The following is a 20,392-nucleotide window of genomic DNA, read 5'->3' as shown; positions in this document are numbered from 1 at the left end:
ACCAAGGTGAGAAGCCATTTACTTAGATGCTTAATATAATTTTTAATATACAAATAGAATAAGTATTATGCAATGAAAATTAATTTTAACTCCTACTCAGTTTGATTCTCAGAGGCAACTTCCCTTAACAGTTTTTTTCCTCTATATTATCAGAAAGTATAATGAGCATATACCGTTTAAACAGATATACATACATTTCCTTCTTTCTCTCAATTCTTGGTTTATTTAATATAAATGGAAGCATAATATACCTGATGTTTTTCACTAACTTCTTTTTCCTCCACTTAACTATGTCTTAAAGGTCTTCCCATATCAGTATGTGTGTGTGTATGACTCTCTTCAATAGCTGTGGTTAATATTTCATTGAATGAAATTGTTTTATTATAATTTCTTAGCACTAACACCAAATGGCCAACAGGGTAAAAGAGGAGACATCCTAAGCAACTGGTGTCCACACTAGCTGTGAAAGTAAATTTAAACCAAAGAATGAGGTTCTGGATCTTTGCTTATTTTAATACAATTCAGGGCTTCCCTGGTGGTGCAGTGGTTAAGAATCCGCCTGCCAGTGCAGAGGACATGGGTTTGAGCCCTGGTCCGGGAAGATCCCACGTGCCGCGGAGCAACTAAGCCCGTGTGCCACCACTACTGAGCCTGTGCTCTAGAGCCCGTGAGCCACAAATACTGAGCCCACGTGCTACAACTACTGAAGCCCACGCACTTGGCTCCACAACAAGAGAAGCCGCCGCAGTGAGAAGCCCATGCACCACAATGAAGAGTAGCCCCCACTCGCTGCAACTAGAGAAAAGCCCGCGCGCAGCAACGAAGACCCAACACAGCCAAAAATAAATAAATAAATAATAAATTTATAAAAATAAATAAATATAATTCAACATTTCCACTTACATAACAGCAGCTGAACAAAGTTTAATTTTACCACAATAGAAGGGTAAAAAGGGTAGTATAGCACTGGATGATAGTAATCAGCACATCTACAAAGTTTAACAAAAAAGTTTAACATATTTGAAGAATATGTGAAATACTTAAAATGTATTTCTTTAATTGTATCTTTAAGCATATAGACAGAAAAGTATGCTATTTGTGCTTTTTAATAAATACGGGGAATTTTAATGACATTTTTATTGTAAATTAAAAAACAGATTACTTAGAAAAAACATTAAAGAATTTGACTTTAAGGGCTCCCTGGTGGCACAGTGGTTAAGAATCCACCTGCCAATGCCAGGGACATGGGTTTGAGCCCTGGTCTGGGAAGATCCCACATGCCGCAGAGCAACTAAGCCCATGTGCTGCAACTACTGAGCCTGCACTCGAGCCCACGTGCCACAACTACTGAGCCCACGTACCTAGAGCCTGTGCTCCACGACAAGAGACGCCGCTGCAATGAGAAGCCCAAACGCCACAACGAAGAGTAGTCCCCGCTCGACGCAACTAAAGAAAGCCCATGTGCAGCAACGAAGACCCAACGTAGCCAAAAATAATTAATTTATAAAAAAAAAGAATTTGACTTTAAGTAAATTTATATATAAAAATATATGTAGGGCTTCCCTGGTGGCGCAGTGGTTGAGAGTCCGCCTGCCGATGCAGGGGACACGGGTTCATGCCCCGGTCCAGGAAGATCCCACATGCCGCAGAGCGGCTGGACCCGTGAGCCATGGCTGCTGAGCTTGCACGTCCGGAGCCTGTGCTCCACAACGGGAGAGGCCACAACAGTGAGAGGCCCGCGTACCGCCAAAAAAATATATATATATATGTGTGTGTGTGTGTGTATATATATATATATATATATATACTTATATATATAAATCATGCTTTATCATGACATGAAATAGTTATTTTGATGCCAATGTACAATATTATGCCTTTACAATAGCATATTACATCTATACAGTAAGCGTATATTTACATAATTTGAAAACTGTGTATCAAGGAAAAATGAAAGGCCATTATGGTTTAGATGCAAGTATGTTTTATAGATGGCTCCTTGGTATATATTAAGCTCTTTTGGAAATTATATTAACTGAGGTAACATTTAGCAAATTATTGATCTTTCTCCCTATTTCTCTCTTTACCATCACATGTGTTTTATATAGATACACAACTTTTCTTTAAAAAGTCGAGGTCTTCAACTTTCTTTAAGTATGAGGTCCTCACTGAGAAACTGGTCTCAAAGTATGAAGAATGAGTCACATGTTTCAGAAATCTTTTCAAATTATTTTTTCTGGGGTTTTATAACTTAGTAGTTATAAGCATCATACAGGTTTTCTTAAATATATATATTTGAACTGCATTCCTGTCATTAAAAGTCTTAGAAAAGGCTGTGATTCTTTTTAAAACTTCTAACCAAGAGCACTTTCACACTTTGTTGTTTGACTAGTACAGATTTTTTCCAAACTTTAAAAAATATTAAATCAAGTTTGTTTTGTATGTGTTAACAGACTTATACTATGGCCAAATTTTAGAACTACAGCAATAACAACAAAACGAAGTGGGGGCTGTGAACAGTGAATAATTTTCACAAATGTTAGATCACAACTATCATATTTCAGCTTCACATGTTCTAAGGGAAGAGAATTCACTTTCAAAGAACAGAGTATCCAAAACTTTAGTGTAGCTGTAAGATATAACAACTTCCACAATATGTTTAGAAAATTATAAAAAATCATTTGAAATTGTAATTGTTGAAATTTCTTTTACACTTACTTAGCTTTCTAATATAATTTGAATATATTTAATATTTTCAGTCCTTCTAAAGATTTGCAAAATTGACTGAAACAAAAAATAAAATTATTTTAAATTCACAAAATATAATATGTGTAAAAGAAATTTAAATAATTAAACTTAGTTTGTAGCATCTTATAAGTTATTAAAGCTTAAAATTTCACTAAGCCTTTTGGGACATCTTGTGTATTTTTCCTGGAGATGGTCAAAGGGCAGAATTGTTTGACAGATACTACTCTTTGCTAAAACAGAATTGTATTAGATTAAATCTATTCTGGTGAACTTTTAAAAAAAAAAATTCATTTATTCAAAAAAGTGTTCACTGTGTCAGACACTGCTGTAATTTCCGACAGAGTTGTTTTCTCTTTCATTTTTAAAAACTGAGGTATAGTTTCAGTAAGATTCATCATTTTTGGAATACATTTTGGAATGTCCAGTTTTGACATCTATCTATCTATCTTTCTGTGACCACCACAATCAAGATGTAGAACAATTCCATCAGCTTCCAAAATCCCCCAGGCTCCTTAGTAATCAACTCCTCTCTCTAACCCCAGCCCCGGCAGCAATTATCCCTATAGTTATGCCTTTGCAAGAATGTCATATAAATGAAATCATACAGCATCTAGCCATTTAAGTCTAGCTTCCTTCATTTAACAATGTATTTAAGATTTAGCCATGTTGTTGCATGTATTACTTATTTGTTCCTTCTTTTGGTTAGGTTGTAGTATTCCAACATACGGACAAACTATATTTATCCATTCCTCAGTTTAGGGACATGGGGTTGTTTCCCATTTTTGACAATTACATAAATTCTATAATAATTCACGTGCAGGTTTTTGTATGCACATTCGTTTTCACTTTTCTTGAGAAGTCTTAGGAGTGGGATTTCTGGGTCATATAGAAAATGAATCCTTATTTTTACTTAAAAAAAAAAAACAACCTGCTAAAGTATTTCCCAAACTGGCCACACAATTTTTCATTCCTTTAACGCGTATATGATAGTATACTGATTTTAAACAACTGGTTTGAGGTGATAAGGGCTTTTTCTGAGTCACTGAAAAATTTAGTAAAATTATTTATGATAGAATTCAAATATTACCTAACTATGAAGTTTTGCCATATGGTAACAAAAAAATTTCGATCACTTAAAAATCCCAATCAAAAGCAATACTATAGAAAATAAGCCATGCCTAGATAACAACAAAAGAGTAGTTCAATAAAGAAAAAATATATATGTATTCTTTTATATTTATATAGTTATATGTTGAAAATAATAAAGTTCAGACAGTTTTGCCAAAAAGCAGAAAGCTAAATAGAAGAGAAGCTGAAATCCTTCAGAGCCACTGATTTTATCATCTTACATGTTGCCATATTCATTCACTATGTGATTAGGGAAAACATCAAACTCCAAGAATTTCAAGTGACAAGGCAGAAACTATTTTTTTTATGAGACATTTTTACACAAGGAATCAACAAGTAACCAAATCTAAATGTGATGACATCTCAATCTGTCTTAAACAAAGCAGCAGGCAGGAAAGGCCAGGTCACCTACATGGGAGAGATGCGGCAGCTACCTCGGGCGTTCCAGGGCACTCCGAGAGAGGGGCTTCGGCCAGCAGCTGGGGCACAGCACACTGTTCGTGAGCGGGGAGCCCAGAGCCAAGGGAGGATTCTGCCAAAGAAGTAAAATCTGTGGAAATGGCACTTAGAAAACAGAATTAAGCAAGCAGAGACCAAGAAGCATTTCACAAGAAATTAGATATGTTAACTCACAATTAGCCATGCATTAAACAGGAAGAGGTAAAAGGGGAAAAAAAGGAAGAAAAACAGCTATCAAGCAAAGTTTGAATAGCAGCCACTTTTCTCTAATACTTCCGAAATCTTCTCATTTCATTTACATAGTTCGATATTATTTAATAAATTTCCTTTGTGAAACAGAATGGTATCATTGATATTATTCTGGGTAAGACTTGAGAAAAATCATTACTAGTTACCTAATGATAGTGTTTTTAATCACAGGAAAGGAGAATTCTATATCAAAATCTTAAATTCCTAAATATCACCTAAGGATTAAAAGATTCAGGAGCATTTGGGTGCTTCTGAGTCTTTCTGTATTTGTGAATGTGAATTATAAAAATGAGGTAGTTATATTAAGCAATTTTTATACCTATCAAATTATTGCCGTGCTAAAGTACTGACATAGTAATATTCTATTTTTGATTAAACATTATTAGTCTGTCATATTCATTTACACCGAACTTTAAGCCTAACGATTAAGAAATTTTATCATACTTATAGCTACTAAATAGCTATTATTAAAAATATTAAGGAACAGTATTAGATTTTTACTGAAACTTCACTTATTTGGAGACAATCCAAAATAAAACTATATAATAGAAAATATTTCATAATAAATTTTTACCATCAGATTAGGACAATATGAATTCACACCTACAACAGTTGCATAAAGAATGATGCTTAACACCTTCATGTAAGTTTTCTTTTGAACACACCAAGGTACATTCCTAACTAAGATGTGTCATTCCCCTTGGGGAGAAGATTAATAAATGGCAACCTGACATTGCATAAGGAAAAGCAGGAGACCTAGTAGGAAAAGCACTCAAGGTACCATCGCAGAACTAAAATTTTGATTTCTGTGTTTCACGCTCTGAACTCAGGGAGGGGAATATTTTTCATTTCATACTATATAATGTGGGAAATGAAGACAAAGCATCTGTATCTCCTTCATATACAGAGCATTACAACTAGATTCATTCCTCAACTGTCCTGGAAGTTCTTTCTCAGTGGTTACATGATGTGGAACAGAGGTGTCAGACCTGGGCTGGACAGGCCCTCAGAAGAGTTTGCTTCTAAAACACTGTCTGTAGGAATTGCAGGTACCAACTGCAGGGCTAGAAGACAGAAGAAACACAACTTCTGAGCAAGTCACATTCACCAATGAAACAATTCCTTAGTACCTTAACTTAAGTCATTTTTATATAATTCAGAAAAAGATAGCCCTAACCTTATTAGAAGCCACTGTACTTGTCTAGCTGTGATACAGCTAAAATCTATTTTGATTCCCAGTCCTACATGTAGTCAATCCTGGAAAGGCAGTATCTTTCTGAATAGACTCACAAATTATAACATGCTCATTTTAGGATAATGGAGCTGTACAGTTTTAAATTTATGCAGATTTTTCAAAGGTAGTGAGAATAATCAGGGACTATCTAAGCACTACTATTAAGTTTAAGTACTAATATTATTTAATAAAAAGATGTGATTTGTAACCTATATCATTTCTATTGTCTATATTAAAGAAAACACAACACTAATGTTAATGGGAAAAGTAACATTACCAGTCACGTGACTATTTTCATCACTTTGTTGCAGGGCTGTTTTGGAGGGTGGGGAAGGTGCTTTTCGCTTTGTCCTTTTCAAAGATGAATTCCCACCGGATGTGATACCGAGCTGCAGAGAGCCTGTCCTCACTCTGCCTGCTCCAGAGGAACGCTATGGAAAACAAAGTGACCAAATAGAATCTCTATTCAGAAATGAACAGCAAACTTCAGGAAGACACTGACGTTTACATCAAACACATCATATGCCAATATGGAACATAATGGTCAGTCATTCAAAAAGCATTTACGGAGTATCTGCCACGTGTCAGAGACGGATATGTAAAGAAAAGTATAATATGATGCTTCTCAGTAAGGTTAGGCTAGAATGGGAGGCCGGCATGTACACAACTAATGAAAATGTAGAACACTCATAGGGAACGCAGTTAAAAACTAGCTTTCAAAGGAAAATCTAGAGAAAATACTGGATGTAAAGTAAGAAGTGAAAAAGGGAAGAATATCTGTACATTAAGACTGGCTTGATTAATCTTTCTTTTTGGCACAATACATTAATGACAAACATTTCAAAAATCTATATGTCTACCAAAGGCGAGGTCATTTGAGGTCCTCGCCTCTATACACAGCTAATGCTCACACTCCCAGCATGTGACTGTCCGCAGGCTGGCCGGTTCCTCCTGGCCCATTGCCACGTCATCTTGCTCTTTCCCCTTACAACAAACCTGCTTAAAAGTGTTATTCATAGTTTTTTTCCTCCAATTTCTCATCTCCCACTTGAACCCCTCCAATCAGATTTTTCTCAACCTTTGATCCATTAAAACTATTCCTATCTGTGAGATAATAGAAAATATATAATGGTCTTTGCCCACATTCCTGGCACAGAGCTCCTAAAACCCTTGAACTTTCCTAAGTGACAAGAACACTAGTAGCATCTCTTGTTCTAATATTGGTCTTGGGCCCCAGTTCCTGACACAGAGCTCCTGAAACTTTGTAATTTCCTGGATGATAGGAGTACCTTTTGTTGTAATGAGGCAACTCTGGATGGGCTCCTGGATGAGGGCTTGCCATGGGAAAGTCATGATTAGAAGCCTGGAATTTTCAGCCCTGCCCTCATTCTCTTGAGAAGGGAGAAGGGTTGAAAATGGAGTTAATGACTGATCATGCCTATGTGATGAGGCTGCCGTAAAATCACAAAAGTATGGAGTTCAGAGAGCTTCCAGGTCAGTGCACACGTGGAGGTGCTGGGAGAGTGGCATACCTGGACAGGTAGTGCAACCCCATGCCCCTCCCCACATACCTTGCCCTATACATCTCTTCCATCTAGATGTTCATCTATATACTTTATCATATCCCTTAGGAAACTGGTAAATGTAAGCAAGTGTTTCCCTGAATTCTGTGAGCCATTCTAGCAAATTAATCAAACCTGAGGAGGGAGTCGAAGGAACCTCTGATTTATAGCCAGTTGGTCAGAAGTATAGGTAACAACCTGGACTTGTGGTTGGCATCTGAAGTCCAAGAAGGGGGTCACTGGAATCTCTAATCAATAGCTGGTTGGTCAGGAGCAGAGGTGATAACTTGGGCTTGTGACTGGTGCCTGTAGTGTGTGTAGGAAAGGGAGGGCCGTCTTGTGGGACTGAGCCCTTATCCTGTGGAATCTGATGTTGTCTCTAGGTAGATGGTGTCAGAATTTAGCTGAATGCTGGTATCTAAAAATTGCCTGGCGGTGTGGGGAAAACCTCCACACGTTTGTTGAACAGAAGTGAAATGTTTTGTGTGAGTAGCAAAGGAGACTCACAGGGAAGAAACACACAGTAGGAAAGAACTGGGTTTTTCCCTACATGGGTAGAAAACTGAGTTTTTCCTTTACACTATCAAAGTCATCAATGACCTCCCTCATGACTAAATCAGTGGTTACTTCTTAGAACTCACTTGTTTGACATATTAGCAGCATTAAACAGTTGACCACCCTCTAAAATCTTCTTTTTCTTATACCCAGAATACTATTTCCTTACTCTGTAAAGATCTGAACTCTGTTTTCTGTGTTGGTTCCTTTTCATCTAGTCCTTGGACATATTCTCTTTAGAATCTATACTCATTCTTGGTAATGTCTGCTATCTCTGGGTTTTATGTATTATTTATATGTTGATGATTTCCAAATTATGTCTCCATCCTGGACCTCTGTCTGATCTTCATCTAATGTTGAAGCCCATTTCAAACTCAGCATATCTAAAACTAAGATCCTGCTAATCCTCCTTTCATCTCCCCCATTAAAAATAACCCTGTTCTCACAGTCTTCCCTGTTTCAATAAAAACAGCAAGTCATTATTCCATTTGTTCATGCCAGAAACTTTGGAGTCACCCTCCCATGTCCCCTCTCTCTCACACTCCATATCAAGTCCATCCTATTGGCTCATCCAGCTCAACTGCTACCACAGAGCGAGCCATTACTAAGACCCTTCTAATTGGATTGCTTCTTCCACATTGCTTCCCTAGAGTCCTTCCTCAATATAGCAGCAAAGGATCCTGTTAAAATAAAAATCAGGTGAAGGCACTTTGTTCAATACCCACTAAGAATTTCCCAATTGCTACAGAAAAGCTAAAGTCCTTGTAATGAGTTCTAAGGCCATTGGCGACCTGGCCCCTAGATCTCTCTGACCACCTCCTTCTCCAGGTGTGGAGCAGAGTGAGCCACACTGGCCTTCACACTGCTCCTCAAATGTGCCAGGAGTGTCCCCACCTCAGAGTGGTTGCCCTTGCTGTCCCTGTCCCTGGAATGCTCTTCCGATAATGTCTTACCCCATCATCTTCTTCAGGTCGTTTCTCAAATGTCACCTTTTCAGTGAGCTCCTCCTTGACTTCCCCCCCGCCCCCGCTGCCTCAACAATTCCTATCTGTCTTCCCAGCTTGATCTTATGATCAGCATTTAATCACTCTCTAACATACCACAGAGTTGGCCTCTCTACCTTGTTTATTGTTGCTTCCACCAGGTTTGACTCTAAGGGCAAGGATATTTTTTCCTCCTATTTTGCTCACTTCCGTGTCTCCAGAACAAAGTCTGTCTCATAGAAGTTTCTCAATAGATTCGTGTTGAGTGAATGAAAGAAATGAACCAAATTCTGCCTTCCTCATTTGCAAATAAAAGGCCTTGATAAACTTGGACTAGGAGAGTATGTAAAGCTTGGGCCATTCCAATCTTAAGAGACAATGTAAGTACAACTAAGGGAAGTGGCCTAGTTCATAAGATGTTTATCAGTCATTATGTCTTGCTATATACCACAAAAAGCAAATTTACTATTTTGTAATGTTATAATATTTCTGCCAGAGAAGAAAGGAAGCCTGCTCTCACAGAGAAAAGTTTGAGTTAGCTGTCATCACTGCCAGTTCTGTTAGGGACAAAAGCGGAAGGCAGCTCATCTCACACGGGCAGAAGCAGAGTCAGGTCCATATGGCAGGCACTTGGTGGAACACACCTCTCACTAAAGTTAACTCATGTTAACAAGGGGGTCAGACAGGGTGGCACCAGGCTGACCTTATCGGTAATCAGAACATTAAACTTCTTCCATTACCAGTTGGTAAACAGCTGCAGCCACCAATCTCCTCTCCTCTCATTGCCCTGGTCCCTCCTACAGAACTCTTCAGACGTCTCCATAATCCAGCATGAAAAGAGTCAAAGCCTGCCACCCAAACCCAGATTTTGATTCAGAGTCACTGAAGCCAATTTTGATTAAATCAGAGGGTCACCCCCCCAACCCCGTGGGTGGGCCCTCAACTGCTGCTTGGACCTCTGAAATAATTAGGAGAAGGGCCCTCGGTGACAAAGAGCTGAGAAAGAAATGTAGTGATAGATCAGCAATATTTAAATATCGTTTTGAATAGGACATAAAGTTTAAATTAAAATCTTCTTATTGATGATATGTCTCTGTGTTCGGAAACCTTCACTTGCTGTCTTATAAAAGTAAGAAATTTAGGGATTGTTAGGGAGATGGCCAAACATTCTCCTAAAACAATATGACACTTCATTTTTTAAAATATTGATCTAAAACATCAAAAGCAGTAGAACACGTCATTTTATTTCTTGATGAGTTTACTTCTGTCAAGCCCTATTCAAGCATGCCTCATTCCTATCACAGACCTAGTTTCATCAGTAGGTGAACAATAAGTAATTGGTGAATGCATGAAGTCATGGCAGCATTTGATTTTCCTTCTAATTCCACGCTGAAAACGTGTTTCTTATGTTTGGACCGATTGCTTTCATGTAGTCTGATAACAACCCGTGTTCCCCTTTAGGTCAGGTTCCCAGCCACTGTCAGTTATTGGTCTGTTACCTGATAAAAGCAGTCACAACATGAATTTCTCAGACAGTAGTATCTGTTTAGGAGTTAGAGCTCTTAAATTCTGGTTATAATATAGTAAAGCAAATAGCACAGAGATAAAAAAAGGGAGGAATGTATATACAGAGGCTCACAAATTTATATGGACCTAATAACTCAAAGACAGAATAAAATTAAACTCATATATTTCATTTATCACCCTAGAGGTCTTAAAATAAGCTAACTTTTTTTTTTGTACAGGATATTTATATTTCTATGGATAAAGATTTAAAATTTGTCCAAATACACATATTTCAGTGTTACAAATGCTAAAACAGTTCTAATAGCATTTGTGAAGACAGTTGAGGGAATGCACGTTAGATGGGCAAAGCCATGAACGTCTCGGGGGAGCACATGCTTTATAACCTTATTCCGTAAGATTTACCCCCTTCCTCTATTGTACGGGCATGTCATGAAAGCAAATGGACTTATGTTTCCAGACCAGCAACTGGATCATAGGGACTGAGAACGAAGACCTTTGAAGAGAACATGATTGTCACTGCATGTGACCAGGTCAACTTATGTTACCTGCATCACTAGATTCAATGCTATAATCAATAGTAAGAGCTTACTAGCTTGGTGACAAAAATGTAAATTTAACAACTTAGAAAAGAATTTCAATCAGCTAAGCAGCAGCCAAAAGAAAATCAAACTTGGGAGTTATTTTGTGTTAACTAAAACATTGCTAATAAGACTAAAATGGAAGAACCCCAGGATCCTATGTCTACGGAAAACATCCTTCTCTTGGGTAAAAGCCTGCAAGAAAGAAGGGGCATTTGAGGTAGAAGATCTAGGTGTTCCTAAATAGATTGTAGCCAAGAAAACTGGCGTGTACCGTGGGATATGTGTAGAATATACGGATCCAGCACACAAGCTTGCTAAGAAGTAGACGTACTAAACTACTGCAGTTATCTAAGTAAACACGTCATGAGCTCCCATATAAAATGTTGAAAGAAAGAAGGGCAAGGAAGGCCACCACGCATTCTGAAGCCCCGTTTTGTTCTGTGCACTTCAGGAATATGCTCCTTAATAGGCTCCCAATAGCTCTACTCTTGCATTTCTCAGGATTGAGCTACCCAGGATTTTGAGTGTGACTTTGTCTAATTGGCGAGAAGCTTACAGAGGGTTTGCAAGTTGGAAGGCAGCCAGTGTAATGGTTACCAAACACATGAGCTTTGGAGTCGATGCCAGGGCTTGAACGGGGAACGTGGCATTTACTGTCCCTGCAACCTTCTGCCTCCTTCTCCACAAACTGGGAAAACAGTACCTGCTTCCTGGGGGCTGGGTGCTCACGTGAAATGACCTGTGTCAGGCACTTAGTGCTGCACCTAGTATACAGTACATGCTCCATAAGTAGTAGCTAATGTTATTACATGAAATTTGTCTATTTTCAAGTATGTGAAAGTGTAAAAAAATAAGCAAATGATAGTAGTAGTGTAGAGGTTAGAGTAAAAAGTGTGGATAAAAGGAGGTACTTAGGGCTTCCCTGGTGGCGCAGTGGTTGAGAGTCCACCTGTCGATGCAGGGGACACGGGTTTGTGCCCCGGTCCGGGAAGATCCCTCATGCCGCAGAGCGGATGGGCCCGTGAGCCATGGCCGCTGAGCCTGCGCGTCTGGAGCCTGTGCTCCGCAACGGGAGAGGCCACAACAGTGAGAGGCCCGCGTACCGCAAAAAAAAAAAAAAAGAGGTACTTATTCTAAGACTGTACTTTCATTAGTGATGGCAGTGGTGGGAGTCCTGTTAGGGTGAGTCTCAGTTATAATCAACCTTAAACAACTTAGGAACTTGTGCTTAGACCACTGCACAAGCTAAATCCACTGTGTGTAAAACTCCACCTTTTAAGTCACCTCAGGCAGCTTCACCATACCTTAAAGGAGTTTAATAAAATCTAAATATTTAACACCAGTTTGTTAATTCTTAGTGAGGGGTACAGGGAAGTGAATTATAGTATATAAATCTGAAATATTTCATACATTTAATGTGAACAATTAAAACGAAAGAAATGCTTAGAACTGTCTTTAGCTTTTACCACCTAGCCAAGGTACATTTCCTTTGGTCAAATTATGACTGAAAATTTTTAAAAGGAGTTGATATCAAATTATATTTAAGTCCAAAGGATTTACAACACAAGAAAACAGACAGGTTTCTTCTTACTATGGGAAAAGCACTTTGGTTAATAATTAGAGCTATTCAATTATTTACTTTAGTTAGAGTCACTAAGTCTGCCTACCTTCAGCAAAAACTGCACCTCTAACAGGAATGTACATCACTGAATTTTACAGTCTGTGAAAAGAAAAATACTGCACAGAGAAACAGAATTCACTAATGAAAATGGCAAGGTCAAGTTGAAAGCCATGCGAGATAGTTAATCCTTCATAATTCACATCCAGATCAGAATTCACTGGTTCAAAATGGAACTAAATTTAGCTGAAGAACATAGAATTGAATGGTATTCAATAGATTTACTTAGTACTAGCTCTGTACTTGTCATTAGATCACTTATTAATCACAGTTGAATTATAAGATGTGGGTCACTGAAATCAATATATTCTGATTAAGAGTGAAGAATACAAATAGGAAAATAATAAAAAGAAGATTGAATCAAAGGATGGAAATACAGTGGCCCAACTTCAATCAATGACATCGTTAAATGTTTCTTTTTTTGTTTTGGCTGCGTTGGGTCTTTGTTGCTGCAGGCAGGCTTTCTCTAGTGGTGAGCAGGGGCTATTCTTTGTTGCGGTGCGTGGGCTTATTGCGGTGGCTTCTCTTGTTGTGGAGCGTGGGCTCTAGGAGCGCAGGCTTCAGTAGTTGTGGCACTCGGGCTCAGTAGTTGTGGCTCCCAGGCTCTAGAGCACACACTCAGTAGGTTTGGCCCACAGGCTTAGCTGCTCTGCGGCATGTGGGATCTTCCCGGACTAGGGATCAAACCCATGTCCCCTGCATTGGCCGGCAGATTCTTAACCACTGCACCACCAGGGAAGTCCTGTTAAATGTTTCTATTAGAAGCTTTTGGATTCTAGTTTGTTTATAATACGATTTCCCGTGTGAGGAGGAGTTGGATTAAAGAGAGCTTAAGCAATTTCATAAAATTGTCTGAAAACTCATATAACATTCTTTTCTTTTTAAGGGACAGACTCCCATTATCTTTCTCCAATGCAGACATTCTCAATAAATGCTATAAAATATTATAAAATACCTTATAATTGACATTAGGGTTTCCTAATTTACTATGAATTAGTCATTAGTATCCTAATGACTGAACTTTTTCACATAACTGAAGGTCAAGCTTTAACTCTTCACTCTTGATAGAAGAATTCTAAAATAATTTTATAACTTAAACAACAAATCAATTTTCTTAAACATCAAAACATATAATTATTATACCATAGTGAATGTAATATAGAAGTATAAGATATTCTACTGAATTTCAAAATAGGCAAAGCTCTGAAGGTAAGTTTTTCTTACTACAGTGAAATCAGTTTTATTATTAATTTGATCATAAAATTAGCACAATCTCCTATGAGATGCAAACAGTGCATACAATGATGAGGAAAGAAAGAAAAGAAAAATTACCGTAAATCTCAGCTAATACAGGTCACCTCATAGAAGTTTTGGTGTCCAGTCTTTTACCTTATACCTGTATACACACACACACACACACAAATGCATGTGTTGTGACTTGGATGAAAGCATACATGCCAGTTTCCTTCTTTCTTTTTAATGTTTTTTTCACGCAACATGTTATCTTTTGGTGGGTCCAGAGCAAGTTTATTTTGCTGCCTTGAATCTCCTTGTTCTACACCATTTTGCCCCTTGGACAGCACTTCCTCCAGACTCCTAAAGATCTAGGACTTATATATTCTATTTTCTTATTCTGTCTATAAACCTGTTTTAATATCCTTCATTTATAGCACTGAAAGTCTTGCTTAGGTCAACTTAGATTTTAAAAAGTCATCAGTGAAGGGGTATAAGAAGTGGGGGTTACATTCCAGGTACCAGATGATTGTAATTAGAGAAAGAAGAAATAGGGCAGCAGTATCAGAGCCTGGAGCTCTTAAATCCACACTATGTAAGCAGGCAACTGTTCTGCCAATTTTCAGGGTGTTTATCAATCTGCTGAAATAAATTCTACGAGAGGAAGCAATGAGATTAGAGCTGGATTCACTTACAGGTATCTAAATAACCACCACCACTCTTCACTTGTGACTTTTTGAGTTACTAACAAAAAATTAAATCTCTTCAGAGGATTCTGAGTGGCTGCACTTGCCTCTAGGTTTCTCTCAAAATCATCTAGTTTTAAACTCACGATTAGTTAATGATAACATCTGTGTTCTCTGGTTAACAAACTCATTAACCTGAGCGTATCTTCCTCAAATTTTCTGTCTTCAACATCTTCTAAGTGATGCCCAAAACACTTGTACTGACTTTGGTGTTACAGTTAGGAGTTCAGGAAGAAAGATCTCAGTTAGTCAATGTTTCATTTTGCTATTGTTCTTTAGGGTTCAAAAATCTTTAGAGGAGTAATACCAAGACTAGATACCACTGTCTGGTAACACTGATCAAACCAAAGGTCCCTGCAGCAGAGCACTTTCACCTGTTAAAGGCCAATTTTAAATGACAACAACAACTTTTATTAAAAAAAAAAAGATTTTATAATACCAGAGTTGAAAAGAGTTCTGGAAATTTAATTACAAAACGTTATTCTACAGAGGAGAAACCCAAACCATAAAGAAGTTCAATGGCTTGTTCTTCAAGGTAGAAGATGAAGAAGACAAAAGATGACCAAAAGCAAAGAAGAATAAGCATATTACAGATCCAAGACTCTCTCTCAAACCAGACTAGGGTTTCTTCTGCCACAATATCATTCTTTCCAGCCCTTCTCCACGCATATCAGAATAAAACCAAAACACGAATTTTACAACCTTTGTTACACCTATCTTTGCAAGCGTTTTACATTCTCTCCCTGAGGCAATCTGCTTTCATTTCATCAACCCTCCAATACTTTGAGAAACCGTGTAACCAAGTCTTACTAGTGGCAATCCCTTATAACGTTTTTTAAATGCCCAAAGATGAGGGCCTGAGTAGTATATCTTGAATGAAAAAAGACAAAATGAACCAGGAAAAAGCAGAGATCAGGATCAAGTTAAAAAAGAGGATGGTGGGGCTTCCCTGGTGGTGCAGTGGTTGAGAATCTGCCTGCTAATGCAGGGGACACGGGTTCGAGCCCTGGTCTGGGAGGATCCCACATGCCACAGAGCAACTAGGCCCGTGAGCCACAACTACTGAGCCTGTGCGTCTGGATCCTGTGCTCCGCAACGAGAGGCTGCGATAGTGAGAGGCCCGCGCACCGCGATGAAGAGTGGCCCCCGCTTGCCACAACTAGAGAAAGCCCTCACACAGAAACGAACACCCAACACAGCAAAAATAAATAAATTAATTAATAAACTCCTACCCCCAACATCATCTTTGGAAAAAAAAAAGAGGATGGTGGTGGGTTTCCCTGGTGGCGCAGTGGTTAAGAATCTGCCTGCCAATGCAGGGAACATGGGTTCAAGCCCTGGTCCGGGAAGATCCCGCATGCCGCAGAGCAACTAGGCCTGTGCACCACAACTACTGAGCCTGCTCTCTAAAGCCCGTGTGCCACAACTACTGAAGCCTGCGTGCCTAGAGCCCATGCTCCGCAACAAAGACAAGGCACCGCAATGAGAAGCCCACGTAACCATGGTTCTCTGTGGTCATAGTGATCAAACAGAGGGGTGTCTAGGAGCAGGGCAGGAGAATACTCAACATCTATAGGTAACTGATTTAGGGCCTCAATGAGAGTAAAGGAGAAATCAAGGGAACAAGCTGGGGCCAACTCAGTTCATCCCAGAAAGAGTGAAGGCTGTATGGCAGGCATTATCCAAGTGACCTCACCTTTTTATCACTGTGGCTCCAGGAAAGGGGCCAGCTTCTCTCCACCCTGACCTCTGTTAACATGCTGGTTACCAGAGAAAGGCATGTCTTTGAAACCATGAGGTCCCAAATGTCACAGTGGTAGAAAGGCTAAGTAAAATTCATACTATGAGAACTTGTAAAGGAAAACCCTAACACTGATTATTTTCAATGATATTTTATTAACTCAGTATACGTATTTCAGAGAGGAAAGCTAGATAAGGAAGATAAATCCACACAAATTCCACAAATGACCTAGTGTTCTTTGAATAGTACTGTTCTTTAAAATTTAGCAACTTTATAATGAGCATAGCTCTTTACATTTAGGTCAGAGGTAAAGCTGGCAGAAACCTAAACAGTAATTGTTCAGAGGATTTTCGTGAGCATTAAATGAGCAACGTGGTTGAGCCTTGTCTGAAATATTAGTAAGTGATATATAAGCATTAGTCATTACTTCTGCTCTTGTGTGATTATGACCCTTTGAAAATCTGATGAAAACTACAATACAAAGTATGTCTTATATCTGGGGAAGCCTTAAAAGAGGAAGAATATTAAATATTATACTGCGCTGGTGCATTTCTCTACTGAATGAAACAAGTCATATTTTTGGAAGTACAGACAGCTGTATCCCGTATATCAAGCTGAAAATGCCATGACAACCACTGTTCCTAGGCAATTGGAGAATTATGTGTATGGTCCACTTTCTATATAATATAAGTGGAGAGTGGAGGTAAAAAAAAAAAAAAATCAAATGTTATGAGATAACCTGGAGAAAAAAACTAAAAAGGGGTATATTTCTTAAAAATTATAAATGCTCTATTACAACAACCTTAATGACTGCATAAAATGACTAGATTAAACTCATTAAGTGAAGCTAAGACCAAATAGACTTGCACATTTCAAAATCATATAACAATCTATCATTTTATCTGCTTGTAAAGCATGATAAACATTAAAAGATGAAATTGGGTAAAAGATGAAAAATGTCAAATATTTTTAAAGAAACAAATCAGCTGTTAAAAAACTAACACTCTAAGTATTAAATTTCACTTGCATAAGAGTATATGGCAAAGAATTTCAATTTCTCAACATTTGAGTGTTTGCAGCAGAATACAAAATGAGAGCAAGTGAAATGCCCAATCAAGAGCATTCCTTATTGTGTTCCCAGCCAAAAGCCAATATCCTAAAGAAAACGAGGTGCCATGCTAGTAGCCCGGGAAAAACAATTCACTGTTGTGTACTCAGATAACCAAGCAGCAAAGCCATACCAAATATGAAAAAATGAAGAATTCTCCAAAAGGTTCTGTGAATTCAATGGGTCAAGATTACCTACAGCTTCTGTCCAACTCTTCTTCCTCTTCTTCAAATGTAAAATAGGCATAAAAGGTTAATTTGTCAATAATACTAGGACATCCTTTGGCCACTGATTTCATTTAATGTGCTCTTCACAGATACTTGGTCAGCAGACACGGGACGGAAACTGCATTTCTGAACTTAGTTTCAATCCCAGAATTCTAAGTCACTTTTAATTTAAGTCAATGCCACTGCATTTCTGACTTCTGTCATGTATGAAGTAAATGACAATCTTATGTTAATAACTATATGCATTTTATGCAGTAATACATGTGATCTAGTCCATGTAAATGACAGCATGAGCCAGCTCTTACACATGTTGTTGTGCAAATGGCATTTCACATCTTCAGGCAGAATCATGTTCACAAAGTGCTTAAAGAGTACCAGGAAAAACTGCCAGAAATTTTCTAATTGGAGAGTTTTCTCTTCCAAATGAACATTTCCATAGAAGACAATGTATTTCACCTTTACAAAGAAAATGACACGAGACCTGAAACCATGTGAAAAGCGTACAGGGAGATTCAGGGACATGCAAAGGACACTGTAGCAATGACAGTAAGCTATGTAGTCTTTAAAATATATTCTTTAGGTGGATAGAAGTTTAGATGCAGAAATGTTCCCCAAAAAGGTTAAGATAAATTATCTTACTAACTGGGATCATCACTGAATCCTCTTTGGAAACTGCACAATCGGTTGCCAAAATTAGCTCAGAAAATCAACAGCCTTTTGTGTGAATATTTTCAGTTGATGCTCCAAAATCACTATCCGAATACCTTAATTTGCCAGTATTGAGAAATGCCTTAGAGGAAAGAGGCAAATTATTAAATACAGACAGCCAAAAAGCATAAAATAGATGTGGTTGATAATATTTTTTCCAAGCTACAGATAGACTGACTTATCTGTAAGCCTAAGGCAAATATAATATCAATGATTACTTAAAAGAAAATTAAGATAAAAGCTCAAAATGAATAAAACTGTGCTAATTATAAATCACTTTGTTATGCATTACTGTTATTTATCTCTCTAGCTCTGTTTTCAGGCACTTCACCCACAAGAGATAAGCATTTGCTATTTCTAATATAATGTAACTATTTCCAATATTTTCTTTCTGCTTTATTCAAAGGACTCTTTGGGGGGGAAAAAAAAAATTGGAAAAATCAAAATGCGGTAGTTCTGTTAAACAGCGCACCCTTGTGGTTTATCTTACCACCTAAACAATAAAAATTACAGGATAAAGATATATCCAAAATTCTTCATGGACTTGGAAATGATTTTGCCGTGGTTTTTTCCAGTAATTTTTTTCCCAGCTTGGCATTACTTTTAATCAGTAAAAATAGTGCCTTTTTAAAATTTCAAATTCAAAATGAAATTGTTAAAATAGATATAAAATGTCTATAGTGATAACGACTCTTTGATTTTAAATTTAAAAGAAGCAAACAGTAAAATAAGTAAAATTCATCTATAAACTTATGTTTTGCTGAGTTTCCTGAATATTTTCATCTAACACTATAAAAAATTTCAATTCGGGGCTCAATTTTATTTATATGCCTTATGTAATGCACACTACCTTTTAGTTATTAGTCCTTAAGCTTTCAATACAACCTTGCCAAAATTCTGGCTTTTTTGTAAAAGCTTAAGAAGAATATTGCCAAGAATTACTTGGGCCAATTACTATAAAAGTAAATGTAAGCAATTTTTAAGTTATCCAAGTACTTCTGAAAATTTACCAGATCTACACATGAAATACTAAAATTTTATTGGACAGACATTCTCATTGTATATATCAATACTATACCTGACTGTGTGAAAGCTGTGGTTAAAAGTTTACTTATCAATTCTCTTGAACACCTACTATGTTACAGAATTTCTCTGTGAAACACAATTCCCACCCTCTGGTTTGGAAGAAAAAAAGGGGGGGAAATTTAACCATGCTATAAGCTTTAAACAATAAAATAACCTTAATGTTTATGTTTAGAGGATGGGGTACCCACCCCATAACATGTTATATCCATCAATGGAATATTTATTATGCAGCTTTTAAAAAGGGAAGCCCTTTATGTCCTGATAAGGATATCAAAAATATATCATTCAGTATCAAAAAGTGAGGTATAACATAATGCATGTAACATGTGACCATCTGAGAAAAAAATCATATGTAGGTTGAATATTGGCTGGAGTATATATAGATTATGTCTGGAAGAATATACAAGAAACTGTTAGTGGTTGCCTCTGGGCATAAGAATTTGCTAGCGGCAGGGTAGGAAAGGAGAATTTTCACTGTATTTTCCTTTTTATCTTTAGAAATATATATCATATGAATATACTATCTGCACATACACATAAATTAAAACAAAATAAAAAGGCACAAGAGAGACAAATTCAGAGAAAGTACGATCACTCCATCTGATAAGGCGCTAATATCCAAAATATATAAAGAACTCACACAACTCAATAGCCAAAAAAAAAAAAAATGCAATTAAAAAATGGGCAGAGGAACTGAATAAATATTTTTCCAAAGAAGATTTACAAATGGTCAATAGGTACATGAAATGGTGTTTAACATCAGTAATCATCAGGGAAGCACAAATCAAAATTACATTAAGATACCACCTCATACCTGTTAGAATGGCTGTCATCAAGAA

At 37.5% G+C, this 20,392-nt stretch overlaps 1 protein-coding gene across 11 annotated transcripts in view; it reads right to left on the bottom strand.

Moving 5' to 3' along the window:
• The window catches only part of COBLL1 (cordon-bleu WH2 repeat protein like 1), a 163,771-nt gene that overhangs the window by 18,854 nt on the left and 124,525 nt on the right, over window positions 1-20,392 (bottom strand). For 9 of the 11 annotated variants that reach the window (XM_073807638.1, XM_019922403.3, XM_073807639.1 and 6 more), the window contains 3 exons: window positions 6,096-6,249; window positions 5,574-5,648; window positions 4,289-4,408 (listed from right to left, as the gene is read on the bottom strand). In XM_073807638.1, coding sequence (XP_073663739.1) covers window positions 4,289-4,408; window positions 5,574-5,648; window positions 6,096-6,249 — 349 coding nt within the window. The remainder of the gene's footprint in view (window positions 1-4,288; window positions 4,409-5,573; window positions 5,649-6,095; window positions 6,250-20,392) is intronic. The other 2 variants (XM_019922406.3, XM_019922408.3) reach the window with 1 other exon arrangement.

Source organism: Tursiops truncatus, chromosome 7 (genome assembly GCF_011762595.2).
Source record: "Tursiops truncatus isolate mTurTru1 chromosome 7, mTurTru1.mat.Y, whole genome shotgun sequence".
NCBI lineage: Eukaryota > Metazoa > Chordata > Mammalia > Artiodactyla > Delphinidae > Tursiops > Tursiops truncatus.
The sequence above is the reverse complement of the archived record's forward strand: the minus strand, read 5'-3'. Positions and strand labels throughout refer to the sequence as shown.